This window comes from Oncorhynchus clarkii, chromosome 9 (assembly GCF_045791955.1).
Source record: "Oncorhynchus clarkii lewisi isolate Uvic-CL-2024 chromosome 9, UVic_Ocla_1.0, whole genome shotgun sequence".
Taxonomy (NCBI): domain Eukaryota; kingdom Metazoa; phylum Chordata; class Actinopteri; order Salmoniformes; family Salmonidae; genus Oncorhynchus; species Oncorhynchus clarkii.
The window spans coordinates 16,939,642-16,962,501 of NC_092155.1; the positions used below are offsets into that span (position 1 = coordinate 16,939,642).

At 43.5% G+C, this 22,860-nt stretch overlaps 1 protein-coding gene across 2 annotated transcripts in view; it reads right to left on the minus strand.

The window, feature by feature from the left end:
• Positions 1-3,925: 3,925 nt before the first annotated feature.
• LOC139417123 (shootin-1-like) overlaps positions 3,926-22,860 on the minus strand; it is a 24,587-nt gene continuing 5,652 nt past the window's right edge. Inside the window, exons 1-17 of one of the 2 annotated variants that reach the window (XM_071166367.1) lie at positions 16,453-16,601; positions 13,554-13,603; positions 13,296-13,356; positions 11,197-11,291; positions 10,794-10,953; positions 10,464-10,561; positions 10,294-10,375; positions 10,096-10,190; positions 7,995-8,141; positions 6,787-6,940; positions 6,331-6,478; positions 5,846-5,904; positions 5,572-5,669; positions 5,425-5,454; positions 5,275-5,328; positions 4,890-5,070; positions 3,926-4,600 (exon numbers count right to left, since the gene is read on the minus strand). In XM_071166367.1, the coding sequence (XP_071022468.1) occupies positions 4,449-4,600; positions 4,890-5,070; positions 5,275-5,328; positions 5,425-5,454; positions 5,572-5,669; positions 5,846-5,904; positions 6,331-6,478; positions 6,787-6,940; positions 7,995-8,141; positions 10,096-10,190; positions 10,294-10,375; positions 10,464-10,561; positions 10,794-10,953; positions 11,197-11,291; positions 13,296-13,356; positions 13,554-13,603; positions 16,453-16,486 (1,698 nt within the window). In that variant the 5' untranslated portion in view covers positions 16,487-16,601 and the 3' untranslated portion in view covers positions 3,926-4,448. Of the gene's footprint in view, positions 4,601-4,889; positions 5,071-5,274; positions 5,329-5,424; positions 5,455-5,571; positions 5,670-5,845; positions 5,905-6,330; positions 6,479-6,786; positions 6,941-7,994; positions 8,142-10,095; positions 10,191-10,293; positions 10,376-10,463; positions 10,562-10,793; positions 10,954-11,196; positions 11,292-13,295; positions 13,357-13,553; positions 13,604-16,452; positions 16,602-22,860 lie in introns of those variants that run through there. The other variant, XM_071166368.1, reaches the window with a different exon arrangement.

The window sequence follows — 22,860 nt, forward strand, 5'->3', positions numbered from 1 at the left end:
CCAACGTGCAATCATTGGACAATAAACTAAACGAGGTACGATCACGAATATCCTACCAACAGGGCATAAAAAAATGTAATATCTTATGTTTCATGGAATCATGGCTGAATGTCGACATGGATATTCAGCTAGCAGGATACACGCTGCACCGGCAGGATAGAACAGCACATAACGAGACGAGGCGGGGCGGTCTGTGCATATTTGTAAACAACAGCTGGTGCACGAAAGTCTCTAGATTTTGCTCGCCTGAAGTTGAGTATATAGTGATAAACTGCAGGCCACACTACTTGTCTAGAGAGTTCTCAGCTATACTTTTCGTGGCTGTTTATTTACCACCACAGGCAGGTGCTGGCACTAAGACCGCACTCAGTCAGCTGTATAAGGAAATAAGCAAACGGGAAACCACTCACCCAAAGGCGGCGTTCCTAGTGGCCGGAGACTTCAATGCAGGGAAACTTAAATCAGTTCTACCAAATCTCTATCAACATGTTAAATGTGCAACCAGAGGGAAAAAATTCTAGATCACCTGTACTCCACACACAAAGCTCTTCCTCGCCCTCCATTTGGTAAATCCGACCACAACTCTATCCTCCTGATTCTTGCTTACAAGCAAAAATTAAAGCAGGAAGCATCAGTATAAAAAGCACCAGCACCAGTATAAAAAAATGGTCAGATGAAGCAGATGCTAAACTACAGGACTGTTTTGCTATCACAGACTGGAACATGTTACGGGATTCTTCCGATGACATTGAGGAATACACCACATCAGTCACTGGCTTCATCAATAAGTGCATTGATCCCCACAGTGACTGTATGTACATACCCCAACCAGAAGCCATGGATTACAGGCAACATTCGCACTGAGCTAAAGGGTAGAGCTGCCACTTTCAAGATGCGGGACTCTAACCCGGAAGCTTACAAGAAATCCCACTATGCCCTGCGATGAACCATCAAACAGGCAAAGCATCAATACAGGGCTAAGATTGAATCATAATACACCGGCTCCGATGCTCGTCGGATGTGGCAGGGCTTGCAAACTATTACAGACTACAAAGGGAAGCAGATCCGTGAGCTGCCCAGTGACAAGAGCCTACCGGACGAGATAATTTCACTTCTATGCTCGCTTCGAGGCAAGCAACCCTAAGGCACGCATGAGAGCACGCAGCATCAGCTGTTCCGGACGACTGTGTGATCACGCTCTCTGTAGCGAACGTGAGTAAGACCTTTAAACAGGTCAACATACACAAGGCTGCAGGGCCAGACGGATTACCAGGACGTGTGCTCCGGGCATGTGCTGACCAACTGGCAGGTGTCTTCACTGACATTTTCAACATGTTCCTGATTGAGTCTGTAATACCAACATGCTTCAAGCAGACCACCATAGTCCCTGTGCCCAAGAACACAAAGGCAACCTGCCTAAATGACTACAGACCCGTAGCACTCACGTCCGTAACTATGAAGTGCTTTGAAAGGCTGGTAATGGCTCATATCAACACCATTATCCCAGAAACCCTAGACCCACTCCAATTTGCATACCGCCCAAACAGATCCACAGATGATGCAATCTCTATTGCACTCCACACTGCCCTTTCCCACCTGGACAAAAGGAACACCTATGTGAGAATGCTGTTCATTGACTACAGCTCAGCGTTCAACACCATAGTACCCTCAAAGCTCATCTACAAGCTAAGTGTCCTGGGACTAAACAGCTCCCTCTGCAACTGGATCCTGGACTTCCTGACAGGCCGCCCCTAGGTGGTGAGGGTAGGTAGCAACACATCTGCCACACTGATCCTCAACACTGGAGCTCCCCAGGGGTGCGTGCTCAGTCCCCTCCTGTACTCCCTGTTCACCCACGACTGCATGGCCAGGCACAACTCCAACACCATCATTAAGTTTGCTGACGACACAACAGTGGTAGGCCTGATACCGACAACGACGAGACAGCCTATAGGGAGGAGGTCAGAGACCTGGCCGGGTGGTGCCAGAATAACAACCTTTCCCTCAACGTAACCAAGACTCAGGAGATGATTGTGGACTACTGGAAAAGGAGGACCAAGCATGACCCCATACTCATTGATGGGGCTGTAGTGGAGCAGGTTGAGAGCTTCAAATTCCTTGGTGTCCACATCAACAACAAACTAGATTGGTCCAAACACACCAAGACAGTCTTGAAGAGGGCACGACAAAGCCTATTCCCCCTCAGGAAACTAAAAAGATTTGGCATGGGTCCTGAGATCCTCAAAAGGTTCTACATCTGCAACGAGAATCCTGACCGGTTGCATCACTGCCTGGTACGGCAATTGCTCGGCCTCCGACCGCAAGGCACTTCAGAGGGTAGAGCGTGCGGCCCAGTACATCACTGGGGCTAAGCTGCCTGCCATCCAGGACCTCTACACCAGGCGGTGTCAGAGGAAGGCCCTAAAAATTGTCAAAGACCCCAGCCACCCCAGTCATAGACTGTTCTCTCTATCGCATGACAAGCGATACCAGAGTGCCAAGTCTAGGACAAAAAGGCCTCTCAACAGTTTTTACCCCCAAGCCATAAGACTCCTGAACAGGTAACCAATGGTTTCCCGGACTATTTGCATTGTGTGCCCCCCCACCCCTCTTTTACGCTGCTGCTACTCTCTGTTTATCTTCTATGCTTAGTCACTTTAACTATACATTCATGTACATACTACCTAAATTGGCCCGACCAACCAGTGCTCCCACACATTGGCTGACCGGGCTATCTGCATTGTGCCCACCACCCGCCAACCCCTCTTTTTACGCTTCTGCTACTCTCTGTTCATCATATATGCACAGTCCCTTTAACAATACCTATATGTACATACTACCTCAATAAGCCTGACTAACAGGTGTCTGTATATAGCCTTGCTACTCTTTTTTCAAATGTCTTTCTACTGTTGTTTTATTTCTTTACTTACCTACACACACACACACACACACACACCTTTTTTTGGCACCATTGGTTAGAGCCTGTAAGTAAGCGTTTCACTGTAAGGTTTACACCTGTTGTATTCGGCGCACGTGACAAATAAACTTTGATTTGATGGTGACATCATCCAAAGATGTGTGTTTCAAAATTTTTATGAAGACTTATATACATCCTCCTGTTCAGCGAGTCCCATAGATATGGATACTTTTGTCTGGTATAGAATTACGTAGACTACCAGATAGCCAGGTAGAGGATCTAGACTGTAGTATAACAGAGAGACGACAGAGCCTGGGAACCTGAGCTAACAGCCTCAATGTGGATTGTAAGATTCAAGACCCTTGAGATACGCTTAGATAGATAGAACACTTCCTAATATCATAGTGCCCAAGCAGGATTTATTAAGAACAGGACCTCAACTACTAATATGAGGCTCTAAAACTTAATGTGGTTAAACCGCTCAAATATGGTTCCTACCGCTGCGGTCTCCTTAGATTCTGAGAAGGCATTTGATAGGGTTCTTAAGAGAAAAGCCCACTCTCGCCTATGAAAATGTGCTTTTGGACGTGAATAGGGGTTCTTTATTCCAATCCTGAAGCAACAGTACTTATGAATGGAATTATGTCTCCTTTTTTAGTCTTTCTCGAGGCACAAGGCAGGGCTGCTCGCTTTCCCCTCGCCTAGTTGCCATAGTTTTAGAGCCTCTTGTGACAGTGATAAGAACAGTTCCAGAAATTAGGGTTGTCCATGGAGGAGAAAAAAATGATTTAATTGTATTGCATCATATTCTCGTTTGTCAGGCTACAAAATTAATTGGAATGAGTCAGAAGCAATGCCAAATGTTCATCTTGAACTGTAACCCCATTATTGGAAGGTATTCCTAATGTTTTGTACACTCAGTGTATGTAGTCCACTGTGTTAATCCTTGGATTCTTTGAACCCATAAAAGCAAAGCCAAGCATACTGAAAACGAGTATGTAACAAACTTAACACATTTTTAATTTAAAGTAAAGTAATGTGAATAAATGAGATTAGAGCCTTATAAGTGATAGTAATGAGACATCACTACCATCATTTGATTTATTCTGTTTTGTTACAGCATTCAACCAACATAATTAATTTATTGTAAACATATTTTAATGCTAAACCCAAATTGAAGATGTGATTCTTTTTTTTAGAAACCGAACTGACCTCAAAAAGCCCTAATTGCTCAGCACTAACCATATAAATCTATATATTAAAATATACAGTGCATCAATATGATTGTGTTACAACAGTGTTCCCAAAACCTCTCCTTCAGTACCCCTAGCTAGTCCACACATTTGATGTATTCCAAAGCTAGCCAGCTGATTTAACTAATGAGGGGTTTGTTGATTAAAGGTAAGATGACATTTACATCAGCTGTGCTTGGAACACATCAAATCAGTTGACTGGCTGGGGGTACTCCAGGAGAGGTTTGGAAAATGCTGTGGAACAGTATCCTAACACTAATCATCCTTTTCCCCAAGGCTCAGATCTCCTCCTGGCAGATGATCAGTTCTGATGATCTGATACGAGAGTTCCTCTTCTCTCTGTTCTGCTGGAGCCTCCTGAGCACAGGGGTGCTGCCACGCTCTCCTGCGCAGAGAAGGGCACCTTCTGCTGGGCCACCTGGCTGGGGACCTGAGGGGCACAACATATGGTACATTAAAAGTATGCTAAAATATTACTGTAGGTAAGTGAAAGATATCACTATGTGTGTTAATGATGTGTCCTCCTGGCCCCTCGTTTGTTATCTCTTTCAATCTTCCTCTTCTTGTTCGCGCCATTAAAGACCAGACCATCTTTCAATGTAATACCATAAATTTAGTCCAAGTGAGCAAAACAACCAGAGAGGACCCCTGAAAAACTTTGAAAAAGAAACTGACTGACTATTCCCTATTCCCCAATACAAAGGATGGAGATGCTGCACCTTGGATTTTGGTGGTGGGAGGGGCTGGGTAGGGGGTTGGGGAGGGTCCGGGGGTGTCCTGTCCATCCCCCATGGCCCGCCTCCTCCTCAGTAGCACCAGATGTAGCTCCGCCTCCCCTACGTTTCGGCTTATCCTCTTCCGTGACCCCGCCCTCCTGTGGCCTGGGCGTTTCATGGTGTCCTGGGATAGGATAGGTCAACCAATCAGGATAGGTGAGGAGGGTAAACCAATCATGTCAATGAAAAGAATAGAAAGTACAGTAAACCAAGCAGGGTTTGACTTCTCAAAGCCTCCATAGTACAATATTAATCTCATCGACCTATAGACTCACTAGTAAAACAGAAAATGCGTCATTTTAGACATTTCGTATTGATCCCATCTTACCAGCATTCCTTTTAGATCCAGCACAGCTGACTTTCTCTTCTCACTCCTATGGTCCTGTGATTTGATAAATGAATACAGGATTAGCATTTTAATACTAAATAAATAATCTTTATAACACTATTATAATAGGAAAGGCATGACAATTCTCACCCTCCAGGCACTGTCATCTTCTGATCCAGGCTGAGATAGGAGAGAAGCAGTCAGATGTTGGACCATTGTAATTGTTTCTAACAAGTAGATAGATAGCATGACTGACTGATTGATGAATCAGTTGATACATGCACCAGCTCGCCTTACCTGTGGTCTTAGGGTGGGTCTCAGGACAATGCCTTTCTTTATCCTCTCCATCATCTCATCCACCGCTCGGGTCTTCATGTCCACAGAAGGATCTGGCTCTGGTGGAGAGAGGAGACAAGTGGACTAATTTAATCTGTTTAAGCTGGATTGTTGATTGAAGTGACACGGCAGCATTGGACATAAAGACCCTGGTCTCGATTGGGATTCCCTGGATAAATAAAGGTTAAATAAATCAGTAAGTCATGTGTATTCATACCAAGGTAAGAACACTCACTATTCTTATCAGTGTTGTTGACGGACTCCTTCCTCTTGTTGCGCAGGACGACAAGTTGACTAGACCGGAAGAACAGGAAGTAGAACAGAAGGAGTTTTCACTAACATTTACCAAATTCTGCCTTACCTCTGGGTACCACCATCACTTTTATTTAACAAAGGTCAAAAAGCTCACATTTTCAATGTAAAGTTGCCAATAAGTTTAAATTGTTTGGAATAGGATACCTCTAACTGCTAATATAGTGATTATGGATACCGCTACCTGTTAATATAGTGATTATGGATACCGCTACCTGCTAATATAGTGATTATGGATACCGCTACCTGTTAATATAGTGATTATGGATACCGCTACCTGCTAATATAGTGATTATGGATACCGCTACCTGCTAATATAGTGATTATGGATACCGCTACCTGCTAATATAGTGATTATGTAGTCATGTATTTATATTTGAAGAGAGAACAATATAGTATAGAACCTACTCAACAACAGTGCTGGAGGGAGTTGGGGGCAGGGGAGGGGGAGGAGGAGGGGGAGGAGGAGGAGGAGGAGCAGCAGTGGTTGAGTTGTCCTCCACTGGTTGGTCAGCTTTGGAAACCTGGTCTTTCAGCCTATCCTGGAGATGTTTCACTAAAAGGAAGACAAAGTACCACCAACCACAACAGTGTGTCATATTTTATTATTTTAAAAACAGCATTTGTTTGAAGAGTGAAAATGGGGCAAAGAAAAACAATGAAATAGTAATTGATTATTTATACTGATTTTACATCACGTGTTATATAGACTTAAGATTTTAGCACAAAATATATATGTAAGGCTGAGTTTACACAGGCAGTCCAATTCTCTGAATTCCTCCACCAATTGGTCTTTTGACCAATCAGATCAGAATTGGGCTGTCTGTGTAAACGCAGCCATTTACTCACAGACATGGTAGCTACCTTCTCCCTGTAGGTGGGCGGCAGTGATCTGCGCCTCCCTTAGATGGGTCTCCATGGTCCTCCTCTCCTTCTCACTGCTCTCCAGCTGGCATCTGACAATCTGCAGCTCAGACAGAACACTGCTCTCCTCCAGAGCACACTGGGTCTGCTTCACCTGTGATCGTCATATACACAGATATGGATAGATATAGACAGGAGAGACATAATATACGCTCAAAATTAGACTTCCACATTTAAATCGAACTTCTAGACGGGTGGGTTGTTTAGCAACAAAACCGATGCATGCGTAGCCGTGGAGCAAACCAAGTGGGGTTAGCTGAGTGTACAAAACATTAAGAACACCTGCTCTTTCCATGACAAAGACTGACCAGGTGAAAGCTATGATCCCTTATTGATGTCACTTGTTAAATCCACGTCAATCAGGGGAGAAGAGGATGTTTAAGGATTTTTAAGGATTTTTAAGCCTTCAGACATGGATTGTGGATGTGGGCCATTCAGTTGGGCAAGACAAAAGATTGAAGTGCCTTTTGAATGGGGTATGGTAGTAGGTACGAGGCGCACCAGTTTGTATCAAGAACTGCAACACTGCTGGGTTTCTCACACTCAACAGTTTCCAGTGTGTATCAAGAATGGTCCACCACCCAAAGGACATCCACCCAACTTGACACAACCGTGGGAAGCATTAGAGTCAACATGGGCCAGCATCCCTATGAAATGCTTTTGATGACTTGTTGAGTCCATGCCCTGACGAATTGAGGCTGTTCTGAGGGCAAACTCAATGCAACTAAAAATTAGGAAGGTGTTCTTAATGTTTTATACCGTTGGTGTATATTCTCTCTACAACTATTTATTGAAAACATAAATACATTGGCATGATGAGCACTTGTGTCTCAAATACATTGTTACAGTTATTGGTTAGCTAGCTAGCGAATTCTAGTCATATTTGCATAGACGTGACAAAGTCAAAACAAAATTGTATCAATAACAAGATACGAGCTGAAACGATTCCCCACACGGCAGCTTCTTATCATTGTTGCTAACTATTTGACCGCCCAGAATCACAACACACTGACTTGTGCCCCATAGATGCGCACGCTCATTGTTTTCAGAACGTTGTCAACTAACCCGTCTATTAGGGAGCGACGACGCTTCTCTTACTCACTCTCTCTCGCTCTGTTGCTCACAAACACACACCTCCCCCTCCCTACCTGGTTTCGGTAGTAGAGCTGTATGTCCTGTAAGGTACTGTTGATGTGGGCCACCTGTTCCAGAGCCTGTTGGAGCTGCATACTTGTCTCTGAACTCTGCTGCAGCACCATGCTCTGTCTCTGGGTTTGCTTCTGCTTCACCAACACCTGCCAGTCAGTCAATCAATCAATCCATAAATTAATAAATCAATCCATCGACCACTCAATCAATCAATAATATCAGAACATCATAATTAGAAGAGTAAAAATAAATGGTTTTTCATACCCATGGTATACCACCATTTTAGCCAATCAGTATTCAAGGCTCAAACCAACTGGTTTATAATTGATATTATACAACAGTTATAGTAAGCTCCCCTTAAAAAAAGCTATTCATCCATTGGTGATAATGGAGCAAACCTATTTGATAACTTCAGTGACTATCGTAAATGCATTGAATGTGTGGAGGCTCATGCATGAGAATCTCTATAAACCTGTATTATATAGCTGGGAATGGTCACATATATAGTGAAACTAGCTTTAACAAAAGGGTCACAGTCAGGAAGAGAGTTTAGGAATTGAAAAGTCAGTGAGTCACTTTCACTTCCATAAGTTCAAACACAGCAAGGGTGTAGTGAAAGCAGCCATCTGTGTGTTAGGCTACACATCATTACATTTGGTCCAAATTACCCTGGTGTAAGCACTCTAAAGTCCCCATAGCACATTTTCACACAGCTAGGGCATCAATTAGGAAACGCTAATGTTTGACAAGCCAAGGGCTGCTGGTGTCCACACAACACGTACACACACACACAGGACCAGCATCAAACAGAGGAGCCTTTGCAGAGCATTGAGTGTAAAGGAGTCTGAGTTGTGTGGTTGTGTCAGAACAGTAGGGGTCCTTTTCACAGGTAAGGACCCATGCGAGGCGTCCCATTATGTGCCCATCTGGTAAATAGCGAACAGTGCGCACAAAGGCGACAATTGACCGTATTCAATGTAAAGTGTCAAGCTAAAGACGGGGATGTGTTTAAAGCTATAGTCCTCATTCTCAAACTGACGCCGTGATGGGTGCTAATTATGAAGCAGAGGGGGCTCTGAGAGGGGAGGCTACTTTTGTTGTCCTCTGAGACGCTAATTTTCTACCGCCACCTTTGTTACAACATGACCAGCTGGGAAAAAGGGAGCTGTGTTTGAGTGTGTGCATTTCTCCTTTACAAAGTGATCATCAGCAAGCCCATCCCTCCCTTCTCACACCTCTTTGTATTTCACTGCCCGATTTGTCCTCTTGGTATGAATGCAAAATGAATGGGGATCCCCTCTCTCCCCAACCCTCTCCTGTCCCACAATATGGCCCCTGTCTGAATGAGGAAGTGAAGAAGTACCACCTCCCCCTCCTGTCCATTACTCCTCCATTCACTAGAACTGCCCCAGGGCCCTGGTCGAGGCCACTGCTGCTCCTTGTCTCCTTGTGTTAAGACCTAGAGAGAGGGGTGAATACCCTTCCCTGCCACCTAGAAATTGTGTATTGTATTTATTAGGGGTCCCCATTAGCTGTTACCAAGGCAGCAGCTACTCTTCCTGGGGTCCAAACACATTAAGGCACCTACATTACACACACAAAATGTACAAAATGTAACATTATTACGCCACTACATATCTGTATACAATACAACATGTATTATACCATCATACAACAATATTACAATGTACCTGTGTGTAGAGTACGTGTGCGTCTCTTCACAGTCCGCGTTGTTCTTTAAGGTGCAGTTGTATCTGGGGTTTTTTTTCTCGATTTGACTGCTTGACCGAGTTACTTGATGTGGAAGAGAGTTCCATGTAGTCATGGCTCTATATAGTACTATGCGTCCCCTAGCCTGTGTTCTGGACTTGGGGACTGTGAAGAAGTCTTGTGGAGTATGAGCTGTGTGCTAGTTGTTTGGACAGACAGCTCAGTGCTTACAACTTGTCAATACCTCTCACAAAGACATGTCGTGACGCAGTCAAGCTCTCCTCTACTTTGAGCAGCACACACACTTTCAGAAACATAAACACACACATACTGTATGTACACACCTACGAACGCATGCACATGCACACAAACACACGCAGCGTTGCTTACCTGGTGGGCGAAGACTTCTGCGTGCTGTCTGAGGCCCTGCTCCAGCTCCAGTTTCTGACTGATCTCTGTGAACTCCTCTGTCACAAGCTGGGACACTATGGACATGCACACACACGTAAAACATTGAACAGGACTTTGGTATGAGGTGAATAGAGTGTATATCATGAGGAACACTGATGTGTCAGAGTGGGGTCTCGCCTCTCTTCATCTTATTCATGGTCTTGTTCTGTTTGGACAGTTTCTTCAGTATGGCCTCTCTCTCATCAATCTCTAGGGCCAGCTGAGTAGGACATGTAGAAGAGTAGGAGACCATAAATACTCATACGCAGTTCACACACGTCTAGAGTCTGTCCGTCAGTGCTAGATACCTGTTCTTTGAGCTGGTTCTGCTCTACCCTCAGGGCCTCCACCTGCTCACACAGCCGCAGCTTCTCCCCCAGCAGCTGGTCCACCGAGGCCTGCAGTTCTGGCCAGGACAGGGGGGGGGGGGGGGGGGGGGAATGGAACAAAAGGAGAGATGAAAGAGAGGGAAGGAGAGAGACAGGAAGATGAGCAGGTATCTTAACATTTTCCCGATCGGTCGAGTAAAAGTACAAAAACAATCCTCTCAAATCTCAATTCTATAACTTTTATCTGTCACTCATGTTCATAAAGGATACCGTATGAGTTCCGTGTGGTTATAGTGTAAGTCTCTATACCTCTTATCTGGGCCTGTCCTTGCAGCACAGCATCCTCCCCGCTGTCCCCATCAGGGTCGGGATCGACCCCAAGGTCAGCCTCCAGGTTTTCAGGAAGCTCTGGGATGAATGGCAGCAGAGCCTGGCTCCGCCTCTTCAGAACCTTGTTGTCTTTGGTCACCTTTGTGTTCAAGGAGAAGAGATCTGTTTAGAGCATTGTTTTAGTGTTCCACAGGGTATGCAGGCTTTTGTTCCAGCCCAATAATGACTCAACTAATCATTGAGTTCTTGATTAGGTGATGTGTTTGTTACTACTGGGCTGGCACAAAACCTACACACCCAAGTGGAACACGGACTTGTTAAGTCAATGACGTCACCGAGACACTCAATGGAGTTGAACTACAGTACCCATAAAGCACCCCACCTTGACAGCCAGGGCCTCTGCACTCTCCCTGCAGGAGCGTTCAATCTGGAACTGCATCTCCAGAACTTCCATCTCCTTCAACAGCTGAGAGGACACTGAGGAAAGATGAGATAGAGAGAAGAGAAAGACGGGGAAAGAGAAATAGATAGTGGGGTGAGACAGAGAATATCTACACACTAACCCATAATGACGAAGAAAAAACAGGTTTAGACATTCTTGCAAATGTATAAAAAAACTGAAATATCACATTTACATATTTACATATATCACATTTAAGTATTCAGACCCTTTACTCAGTACTGTGTTGAAGCACCTTTGGCAGCGATTACAGCCTCGATTCTTCTTGGGTATGACACTACATGTTTGGTACACCTGTATGTGGGGAGTTTCTCCCATTCTTCTCTGCAGACCCTGTCAAGCTCTGTCAGGTTGTATGGGGAGTGTCACTGCACAGCTATTTTCAGGTCTCTCCAGAGATGTTCGATCGGGTTCAAGTAGGGGCGCTGGCTGGGCCACTCAAGGACATTCAGAGACTTGTCCCGAAGCCACTCTCGCGTTGTCTTGGTTGTGTGCTTAGGGTTGTTGTCCTGCTGGAAGGGGAACCTTCAACCCAGTCTGAGTTCCTGAGCGCTCTAGAGCAGGTGTTCATCAAGGATTTCTTTGTACTTTGCTCCGTTCATCTTTCCCTCGATCCTGACTAGCATGTTGCTGCCACCACGATACATCACCGTAGGGATGGTGGCAGGTTTCCTACAGACGTGACGCTTGGCATTCAGGCCAAATAGTTTAAACTTGTTTTCATCAGACCAGAGAATCTGGTTTCTCATGGTCTGAGAGTGCTTTAGGTGCCTTTTGGCAAACTCCAAGCGGGCTGTCGTGTGCCTTTTACTGAGGAGTGGCTTCCGTCTGGCCACTCTACCATAAAGGCCTGATTGGTGGAGTGCTGCAGAGATGGTATTCTTTCTGGAAGGTTGTCCCATCTCCACAGAGGAACTCTGGAGCTCTGACCATTGGGATCTTGGTCACCTCCCTGACCAAGGCCCTTTCCCCCCTGTTTGCTCAGTTTAGCCAGGCAGTCAGCTCTAGGAAGAGTCTTAGTGGTTCTAAACTTCTTCCACTTAAGAATGATGTAGGCCACTGTGCTTGGGGACCTTCAATGTTGCAGACAGTTTTTCGTACACTTCCCCAGATTTGTGCCTCGACACAATACTGTCTCAGACCTCTACAGACAATTCTTCGACCTCATGGCTTGGTTTTTGCTCTGACATGCACTGTCAACTGTGGGAACTTATTTAGACAGGTGTGTGCTCTTCCAATTATTGTCCAATCAATTGAATTTACCACAGGTGGACTCCAATCAAGTTGTAGAAACATCGCAAGCATGATCAATGGAACCAGATGCAATTGAGCTAAATTTTGAGTCTCATAGCAAAGGGCCTGAATACTCAGGTAAAAAAAAAAATCTGTTTTTAATTTCTAATACATTTGCTAAAATTCCTAATAATCTGTTTTTGCTTTGTCGTTACGGGTTATTGTGTGTAGATTGATGAAGAAAAACATATTTTTTTCTCCCCAATTTCATGGTATCCAATTAGTTACTATCTTGTCTCATCGCTACAACTGCCGTAGCGGGCTCGGGAGAGACGAAGGTCGAAAGCCATGCGTCCTCCGAAGCACAACCCAACCAAGCCGCACTGCTTCTTAGCACAGCGCGCATCCAACCCAGAAGCCAGCCACACATATGTGTCAGAGGAAACACCGTGCACCTGGCGACCTGGTTAGCGTGCACTGCGCCCAGCCCACCACAGGAGTCGCTAGTGCGCGATGAGACAAGGATATCCCTACCGGCCAAACACTCCCTAACCCGGACGACGCGAGGCCAATTGTGCGTTGCCCCATGGACCTCCCGGTCACGGCCGGCTGCGACAGAGCCTGGACGCGAACTCAGAGTCTCTGGTGGCACAGACCACCCGGGAGGTCCGAAAAACATTAATTTGATCAATTTTAGAATAAGGCTGTAGCGTAACAAAATGTGGAAAAATGAAAGGGTCTGAATACTTTCTGCATACACTATAAGGATATTGATTGGTGCAGCTCACCTTCCTCCATCTCAGATAGCTTCTGATTGGCTTCATCCCTCTGCTTCTCCAGAATCTCACACTACAGGACAGACCAAACAAATATACACATATACACACAGACTAGTCTCTGACATACTCTCTCATCATCTGTTTAGGCTACCGGTATATAAGAACTAAATATACAAGTCTTAAGCTATGTCCATGGATTTAACATGGGACGATTTGTCTCTATCCAACAGAGAAACCATAGAGTCTCCCAGATGTTACTAAATATACCTGAATGTCTCCTTCATCTTCAGAGGAGCAATTGCTTTCTCCACCAGAGGCTGTGGAAATATAACAAAATACTTTCATTTATCAAAATGTACAGTTATTGCAACTTATGGCTCTTCTTCCCGATATTAATCACAAATAAGTGGTTAATAAATGAGGAAGAAAGACATTAATGCAGCGTTCACGTCATGTCGGAAACTCAGGACCTCTGAGTTAAAATGAACATAAATGATTTGCATAGAGCTTCCTATTGGTTGATTCTGATACTTGCCAAGTGGGAAACTCGGGTATTATCTTTCTACAATGAGTAAGCAAGTCAAACATTTCAGTTTCCGACATGATGTGAACACGGTAACAAATCCTAACGAGTCAGGTTTTCCTAATCCTATAGAGCCCCACAGTGGAGGTGTCATAATACCCATAAAACCTAGCGGTCAAACAGGGAAATGGTTACACTTATTTTTCCACGATTCATTTTAGAAACACTTAAAATAAGGGCTGTGTTTTATGTAGGCTTACCCTGACGTGACATTTTGATAACCATGTAAATCTCTCTCAGACAACGTGACTTTTATCAAAATATTCAGCTCTATTTACTCTCAGATTCTGAAATGCTAATTAGCATCAAAGTAGACATCATGCAAGACTACAAATCCCTGCAAGCTCCTGCACATAATCTCCAGCTGACACCTTTGCTAACAGTTTTTGTGTCAAGTGAAAACTTGCACAAGACAGTTTTTTGAATTGTCATTTTTTTTTAAAGAAATGTTGCAAATGTATTAATGAATACATTAAGCTAATATTAGGTACTTAATCCAGATATTATTACATTTTCCTCGATTTGGCAGTCTCGTCCAGATCATCATTGCATTTGTAGATCTTTATGTTATCCATATTAATATATTGATTACAGTCACCTTATCCTAGAGAGATTTACATGGTTATGAAAATGTCACACCAAGTTACAGCCCTTATTTTAAGTGTTTCTAAAAATCCCCTATGGGAAAAATGAATGGTGGAAAAATGATTGGGACCATTTTTCTGTTTGTCCACTAGGTTTTATGGGTAGTATTACTCATACTGTGGTAATCTATAAGTGATCCTAAAAGAGGAAGCTATTCTGAGGTGAGAATACAGGAAGTGATTCGGAAAGTCTCACTTTCAATATGGATCTGAGCCGTGCCATTCCCTCAACTACACAGAATTATGAACACGGGTTTGATTATTTACATTCTCTACTCAAAGCTTTATGGAGGGATGTGGAAAATAAATAAGGTACAAGTCACGTCCAATGTTTCATATCATAGTAAATCATTTCACAATTGAGGGATGTAGCATTTATTTGCAGAGAGACAGGTGTGGTTATTTCAATGTGATCAGAACACTATTCCTGACATTTAATCCTAGGAAAAATTCCCTGTCTTAAGTCAGTTAGGATCACCACTTTATTTTAAGAATAGGAATAATTAGTAGAGAGAACGATTTATTTTGCTTTTATTTCTTTCATCACATTCCCAGTGGGTCAGAAGTTGACATAGACTCAATTAGTATTTGGTAGGATTGCCTTTAAATTGTTTTACTTGGGTCAAACGTTTCAGGTAGCCTTCCACAGGCTTCCCACAATAAGTTGGGTGAATTCTGGCCCATTCATCCTGACAGAGCTGGTGTAACTGAGTCAGGTTTGTAGGCCTCCTTGCTCCACACGCTTTTTCAGTTCTGTCCACAAATGTTCTATAGGATTGAGGTCAGAGCTTTGTGATGGCCACTCCAATACCTTGACTTTGTTGTTCTTAATTAAGCCATTTTGCCACAACTTTGGAAGTATGCTTGGGGTCATTGTCCATTTGGAAGACCCCATTTGCAACCAAGCTTTAACTTCCTGACTGATGTCTTGAGATGTTGCTTCAATTTTTCCACGTAATTTTCCTTCCTCACGATGCCATCTATTTTGTGAAGTGCACTAGTCCCTCTTGCAGAAAAGCACCCGCACAACATGATGCTACCATACCCTGTGCTTCACGATTGGGATGTTGTTCTTCAGCTTGCAATCCTCCCCCTTTTTTCCTCCAAACATAATGATGGTCATTATGACCAAACAGTTCTACTTTTGTTTCATCAGACCAGAGGACATTTCTCCAAAAAGTATGATCTTTGTCCCCATGTACAGTTGCAAACCGTAGTCTGGCTTTTTTATGGCGGTTTTGGAGCAGTGGCTTCTTCCTTGCTGAGCGGCTTTTCAGGTTATGTCGATATAGGAATTGTTTTACTGTGGATAAATATACTTTTGTACCCGTTTCCTCCAGCATCTTCAATCTCTAGGAGACAGTACGCGTCTCCTTCCTGAGTGGTATGACGGCTGCGTGGTCCCATGGTGTTTATACTTGCATACTATTGTTTGTACAGATGAACGTGGTACCTTCGGGTGTTTGGAAATTGCTCCCATGGATAAACCAGAATTGTGGAGGTCACCAATTTTTTTTCTGAGGTCTTGGCTGATTTCTTTTGATTTTCCTATGATGTCAAGCAAAGAGCCCCTGAGTTTGGGGGTAGGCCTTGAAATACATCCACAGGTACACCTCCGATTGACTCAAATGATGTCAATTAGCCTATCAGAACCTTCTAAAGCCATGACATAATTTTCTGGAATTTCTGGAAAGACAAAAACTGAGGTAAAGAATCTGAGTCCTTGAGGCTTTCTCAACAATATTGAGACATTGTGGCCTGTTTGGTCCTTAAACAGCCTAGGCTACCATAGTCGACATGGGTTCAACTCCGACCCACTGCCCTTCTGACTCGCAGTCTCTCCTAACTTTCCTGTCTCCTGTTCACTGTACTATCTCAATAAAAAATACACAAAACCCTTAATTATTATATATATTGAGTAATTCAAAGTTAGTCTCACCTGCAGCGTTGGTGTCTTCCCCTTGGGTCCACATCACAACCCAGCTAGGCTCTGGTTCTGGTTCTAGACTGTGGTTCTCTGACTACTAGACAAAGAGAAACTAGTCTCCCTTCTACAGTCTCTGTGTTCTGTTGTAACTCGTGATCTTTCCCTTCCTTTGACTGACACACAAGCCCCAGTGTGTAGGAAAGGGAACTGAAAGTCTTGACTTTAAATGTTACAAGATGGGGAGTTGTTCACACACTTATTCCAGAAGTGAATAAACTTTCATAGTGTGTATTTTAGTAAGACTAGGACAACTCCATGGATTCTGCTAAATAGTCAAATAATGGTACCCAAACTATCTGCACTGACTATATCTTGCACTGACCCTACGTACACTCACCAGACTAAATATACAAACCATATACACACTCACCAGACTATATATACAAACCATATACACACTCACCAGACTATATATACAAACCATATACGCACTCACCAGACTAAATATACAAACCATATACACACTCACCAGACTATATATACAAACCATATACACACTAACCAGACTATATATACAAACCATATACACACTCACCAGACTAAATATACAAACCATATACACACTCACCAGACTATATATACAAACCATATACACACTCACCAGACTATATATACAAACCATATACACACTCACCAGACTAAATATACAAACCATATACACACTCACTAGACTATACACTATATTGATTGCAATTATTCCCGAATGAGTGGTAGTTCATGTGCAAAAGATTAGCATTTCAATTATTATAATTATCAACGGTGTAGTGTCTCTTATCTTTCCCGGCCTTCTCAGTCCACACCCACTTCCCTTATCATTTCCTTGTAATCATATATTGTTGTTTGTGCATTTCTGTGATTAGTTAGTTAGTAAATAAATAAATGATTTAGACAATTGATGTATGGATGATTCATAGCAAAGACTGGGTTCGTGCAGATAACCAACAACTTTCAACGTTTGGAATTTAGACTAACGTGAGGTAAAGAATGATTCATTAATTAGAAGACTAATTGGTCAGATATTAAGATATCTGAAAAGTTAAATTAGGAAAATTATAACTTTGTAATCTGAAGATTTTCCTTGGTGCCCGACTTCCTGGTTAACATTTACATGATTAGTTTAATCACATAATAATTACAGATAATTGATTTTATATAATAAGTCTTCACTTTAATGATGCCAAAGACACGACACTAGACTATATTTACAAACCATATGCACACTCACTAGACTATATATACAACCCTATCCACACACATTCATATATACTGTTTACACACACACACACACACACACACACACACACACACACACACACACACACACACACACATAACACACACACGCATACCGACAAAACACAAACACACATACATACACATTACACACCCAAACACACATATACTGTACACACACATTTTTATTCTCATAATTTGCTGCTGCTCCTCTGGTCTTTATTTTACTCTTGTTATTATCTGTCCTGATGCCTTGTCACTTTACCCTGCATTCATATCTAGCTCAAATACCCCTGCACATTGATCTGGTACTGGTACTCCCTGTATGTATTCTTGTGTAAACTCTGCATTGTTGGGAAGGGCTCCTAAGCAAGCATTTCATTTGTATTCGGTACATGTGATAAATAACATTTGATTTGATTTGATTCTATTTTAAAAACCTCTTGCCGCTCAGATCCCTTTAGTGGGATAATTTTCGTCAACATCCAGTGAATTGCAGAGCGCCAAATTCAAATTCAATTACTAAAAATATTTAATTTTCATGAAATCACAAGTCCAAAACACAGTTTAACGTGTTGTTAATCCAGCCGGCGTGTCAGATTTAAGAAAGGCTTTACGGTGAAAGCAAACCATGCAATTATCTGAGGACAACTCTCCCGCTAGACAAAACATTACAAACAGCTAAGTAGATTGGTCACGAAAGTCAGAAAAGCAACAAAAGGAATCACTTACCTTTGATGATCTTCGTATGTTTGCACTCACGAGACTCCTAGTTACACAATAAATGTTTGTTTTGTTCGATAAAGATTCTCTTTATATCCTAAAACCTCCATTTGGTTGGCGCGTTTTGTTCAGTAATCCACAGGCTCGTGCGGTCACGACAGGCAGATGAAAATTCCAAATAGTATCCATAAACTTTGTGGAAACATGTCAAAGTTTTTTATAATCAATCCTCAAGTTGTTTTTACAATAAATAATCGATAATATTTCAACCGGACGGTAGCCTTTTCAATAGAAGAGAGAAAGAAAAGGTCTTGCTCCCAGCGCACGCGCATGCACAAATCTGAGAACATCTGGCTATTCACTGACGCGATGTGATCATTCTCGCTCATTTTTCAGAATAAAAGCCTGAAACTATGTCTAAAGACTGTTCACACCTTGTGGAAGCCACAGGGAAAGGAATCTGGTTGATATCCCTTTAAACGGAGGATAGGCTTGCAATGGAAAAGAGTAGTTTCAGAAAAACAGCACCTCCTGGATGGATTTTCCTCAGGTTTTCGCCTGCCATATCAGTTCTGTTATACTCACAGACAATATTTTTGACAGTTCTGGAAGCTTTAGAGAGTTTTCTATCCTAATCTGACAATTATATGCATATTCTAGCTTCTGGGCCTGAGAAATAGGCAGTTTACTTTGGGCATGTTTTTCATCCAAACATCAAAATACTGCCCCCTAGCCTAAAGAGATTTAACATTGTCCTCAATACTTATCCCCCAAAGCATCTCTGCCTGTCCTTAAAATATATCTTACATCCCAATGACCTCCATTCCATATGAAAGTATGTTGCACAACATAGGGAATAAGATGCCATGTTCTTCCACTCAACAGTGTACTGTAGTTTTACTTTGCTGAAGTATCCCCGCCCTCAGTAAGAAATTGTGCACTCCAGTTGACATCTCTAAGGGGGGCACTGTCTTTCTAAATTTACAGAAAAATCGAAGTGTCTCTGTCAAGAGAAAACATATCCGGTATCTTCGTACTACACCAGGGGAACATTTTATGTGTGAACCAAATGGCACCCTATTCCCTATGTAGTGCACTACTTTTGGCCATGGCCCATAAGGTTTTGATCAAAATCTGTGCACTTTAATAGGGAATAGGGTGCCATTTAGGACGCAGGCCCTAACTCAGGCCATGACCTCTGTTTGCAGCCTCAACAGAGATCTGCCATTAAAAACTAAAAGCTCATTCTCGAAATAACATGACACAGTGTACATTTGGGATGAGGAACCCTCTGTTATTGACACACGCACACACGTACGCCAATTATTCAGACTATTCCTTCCTATGTAAATCAACTTAGATTTGATTTATTAATAATCCCTACAGTGGATGCTGTTGTTTCTCTCTGTAGACTGCTTCACAGGGACCAGGCCTATATTTGTTAAGGGCAGAGACCTCAGGTCCAGCTCTGATGTTAACATTCATAATACAGCAACATGTAATGATTAGCAGCATCGTGAAGAAAAATAAGCATCTCGAAACTGCAACAATCAACCCTAAAACAACAATAACCTACTCCTTCATACTCTTTCAGCACTGACAGACTGACCTACGGTGACTACTTTAAAGAGATCCTTCAGCTATTTTTGAGCTCTTACTGTTGAAAAGTGTTATCGCAAGTATGAATACAGTAAAGTACACACACACTAAAGGGTAAAAAGATATGTTTTATTTAAAAAAATAATATATATATATATATATATATATATTTACACAACTGCAAACTTTAAAGAGTAGGGCATTTAAGGAATAGGTCTGATGGGAATCCGTGATGTCATCGGCTACCACCCATAGAGCAGCAAAAGAGAACAAAAGAGGAAAGCCCCCCCCCCACTTGTGACATGTCATGACATACCTGGACCACCTATTGAGAGATGTCCTTTTGATAAGTAAATCAGTTGTTAAATTAGGTGAAAACGAGACTGGAGTGCCACTTTAAAAGTGGTTGGACCCTACAGGACTTATGTTGTCTCTGGGAAAGGTGAGGTTTGTGTGAGAATGGGCTGCAGTTGTTTGGGTAGACTACATTGAAACAGAACGTCATTGTAAGTGTCATTACTTACAAACAGACCCACAAAGACAATGACACAAATAAAACAGAAAATTAAAATGAATATACCATTAAATATATTTATATATTATTATATATTAACTCAGCAAAAAAGAAACGTCCTCTCACTGTCAACTCTGCTTATTTTCAGCAAACTTAACATGTGCAAATATTTGAATGAACGTAACAAGATTCAACAACTGAGACATATACTGAAACAGGTTCCACAGACATGTGACTAACAGAAATGGAACAATGTGTCCCTGAACAAAGGGGGGAGGGGGGTCAAAATCTAAAGTAAGTCAGTATCTGGTGTGGCCACCAGCTGCATTAAGTACTGCTGTGCATCTCCTCTCCTCCTTTTTTGCCAGTCCTGTGTGGTCCAGCGACGGTGGATTTCTGCCCATAGGTGATGTTGTTGACGGTGATGTCTGGTGAGGACCTGCGTTACAACAGGCCTACAAGCCCTCAGTCCAGCCTCTCTCAGCCTATTGAGGACAGTCTGAGCACTGATGGAGGGATTGTGTGTTCCTGGTGTAACTCGGGCAGTTGTTGTTGCCATCCTGTACCTGTCCCACAGGTGTGATGTTCAGATGTACCGATCCTGTGCAGTTGTTGTTACATGTGGTCTGCCACTGCGAGGATGATCAGCTGCCCGTCCTGTAGCGCTGTCTTAAGCGTCTCATAGTACGGACATTGCAATTTATTGCCCTGGCCACATCTGCTGTCCTCATGCCTCCTTGCAGCATGCCTAAGGCACATTCACGCAGATGAGCAGGGACCCTGGGCACCTTTCTTTTGGGTTTTTTCAGAGTCAGTAAAAGGCCTCTTTAGTGTCCTAAGTTTTCATAACTGTGACCATAATTGCCTATCGTCTGTAAGCTATTAGTGTCATAACGACCGTTCCGCAGGTGCATGTTCATTAATTGTTTATGGTTCATTGAACAAGCATGGGAAACTGTGGTTACATGGCCCCCCCCATGCTTCTCGACCGGTCTGTCGCTGTAGATACATGGCACTCCAGGCTCCTTGACCTGTCTGTCGCTGTGGATACATGGCACTCCAGGCTCCTCGACCTGTCTGTCGCTGTGGATACATGGCCCTGCAGGCTTCTCGACCGGTCTGTCGCTGTGGATACATGGCACTCCAGGCTTCTCGACCTGTCTGTCGCTGTGGATACATGGCACTCCAGGCTTCTCGACCTGTCTGTCGCTGTGGATACATGGCACTCCAGGCTTCTCGACCTGTCTGTCGCTGTGGATACATGGCACTCCATGCTTCTCGACCTGTCTGTCGCTGTGGATACATGGCACTCCAGACTTCTTGACCTGTCTGTTGCTGTGGATACATGGCACTCCAGACTTCTAGCTCTGTCTGGTCCTGTGGATACATGGCCCTCCAGACTTCTATCTCTGTCTGTCGCTGTGGATACATGGCCCTCCAGACTTCTATCTCTGTCTGTCGCTGTGGATACGTGGCCCTCCAGGCTTCTCGACCTGTCTGTCGCTGTGGATACGTTGTCCTCCAGACTTCTATCTCTGTCTGTCGCTGTGGATACATGGCGCTCCAGACTTCTCGACCTGTCTGTCGCTGTGGATACATGGCACTCCAGGCTTCTCAACCTGTCTGTCGCTGTGGATACATGGCACTCCAGGCTCCTCGACCTGTCTGTCGCTGTGGATACATGGCACTCCAGGCTTCTCGACCTGTCTGTCGCTGTGGATACATGGAACTCCAGGCTTCTCGACCTGTCTGTCGCTGTGGATACATGGCACTCCAGGCTTCTCGACCTGTCTGTCGCTGTGGATACATGGCACTCCAGACTTCTATTTCTGTCTGTCGCTGTGGATACATGGCACTCCAGACTTCTAGCTCTGTCTGTCGCTGTGGATACATGGCACTCCAGACTTCTAGCTCTGTCTGTCGCTGTGGATACATGGCACTCCATACTTCTAGCTCTGTCTGTCGCTGTGGATACATGGCACTCCAGGCTCCTAGCTCTGTCTGTCGCTGTGGATACATGGCACTCCAGGCTTCTAGCTCTGTCTGTCGCTGTGGATACATGGCACTCCAGGCTTCTAGCTCTGTCTGTCGCTGTGGATACATGGCACTCCAGACTTCTAGCTCTGTCTGTCGCTGTGGATACATGGCACTCCAGACTTCTAGCTCTGTCTGTCGCTGTGGATACATGGCACTCCAGGCTTCTCGACCTGTCTGTCGCTGTGGATACATGGCACTCCAGACTTCTAGCTCTGTCTGGCACCCTGACCTTTGTTACAGTAATTACAGCATGG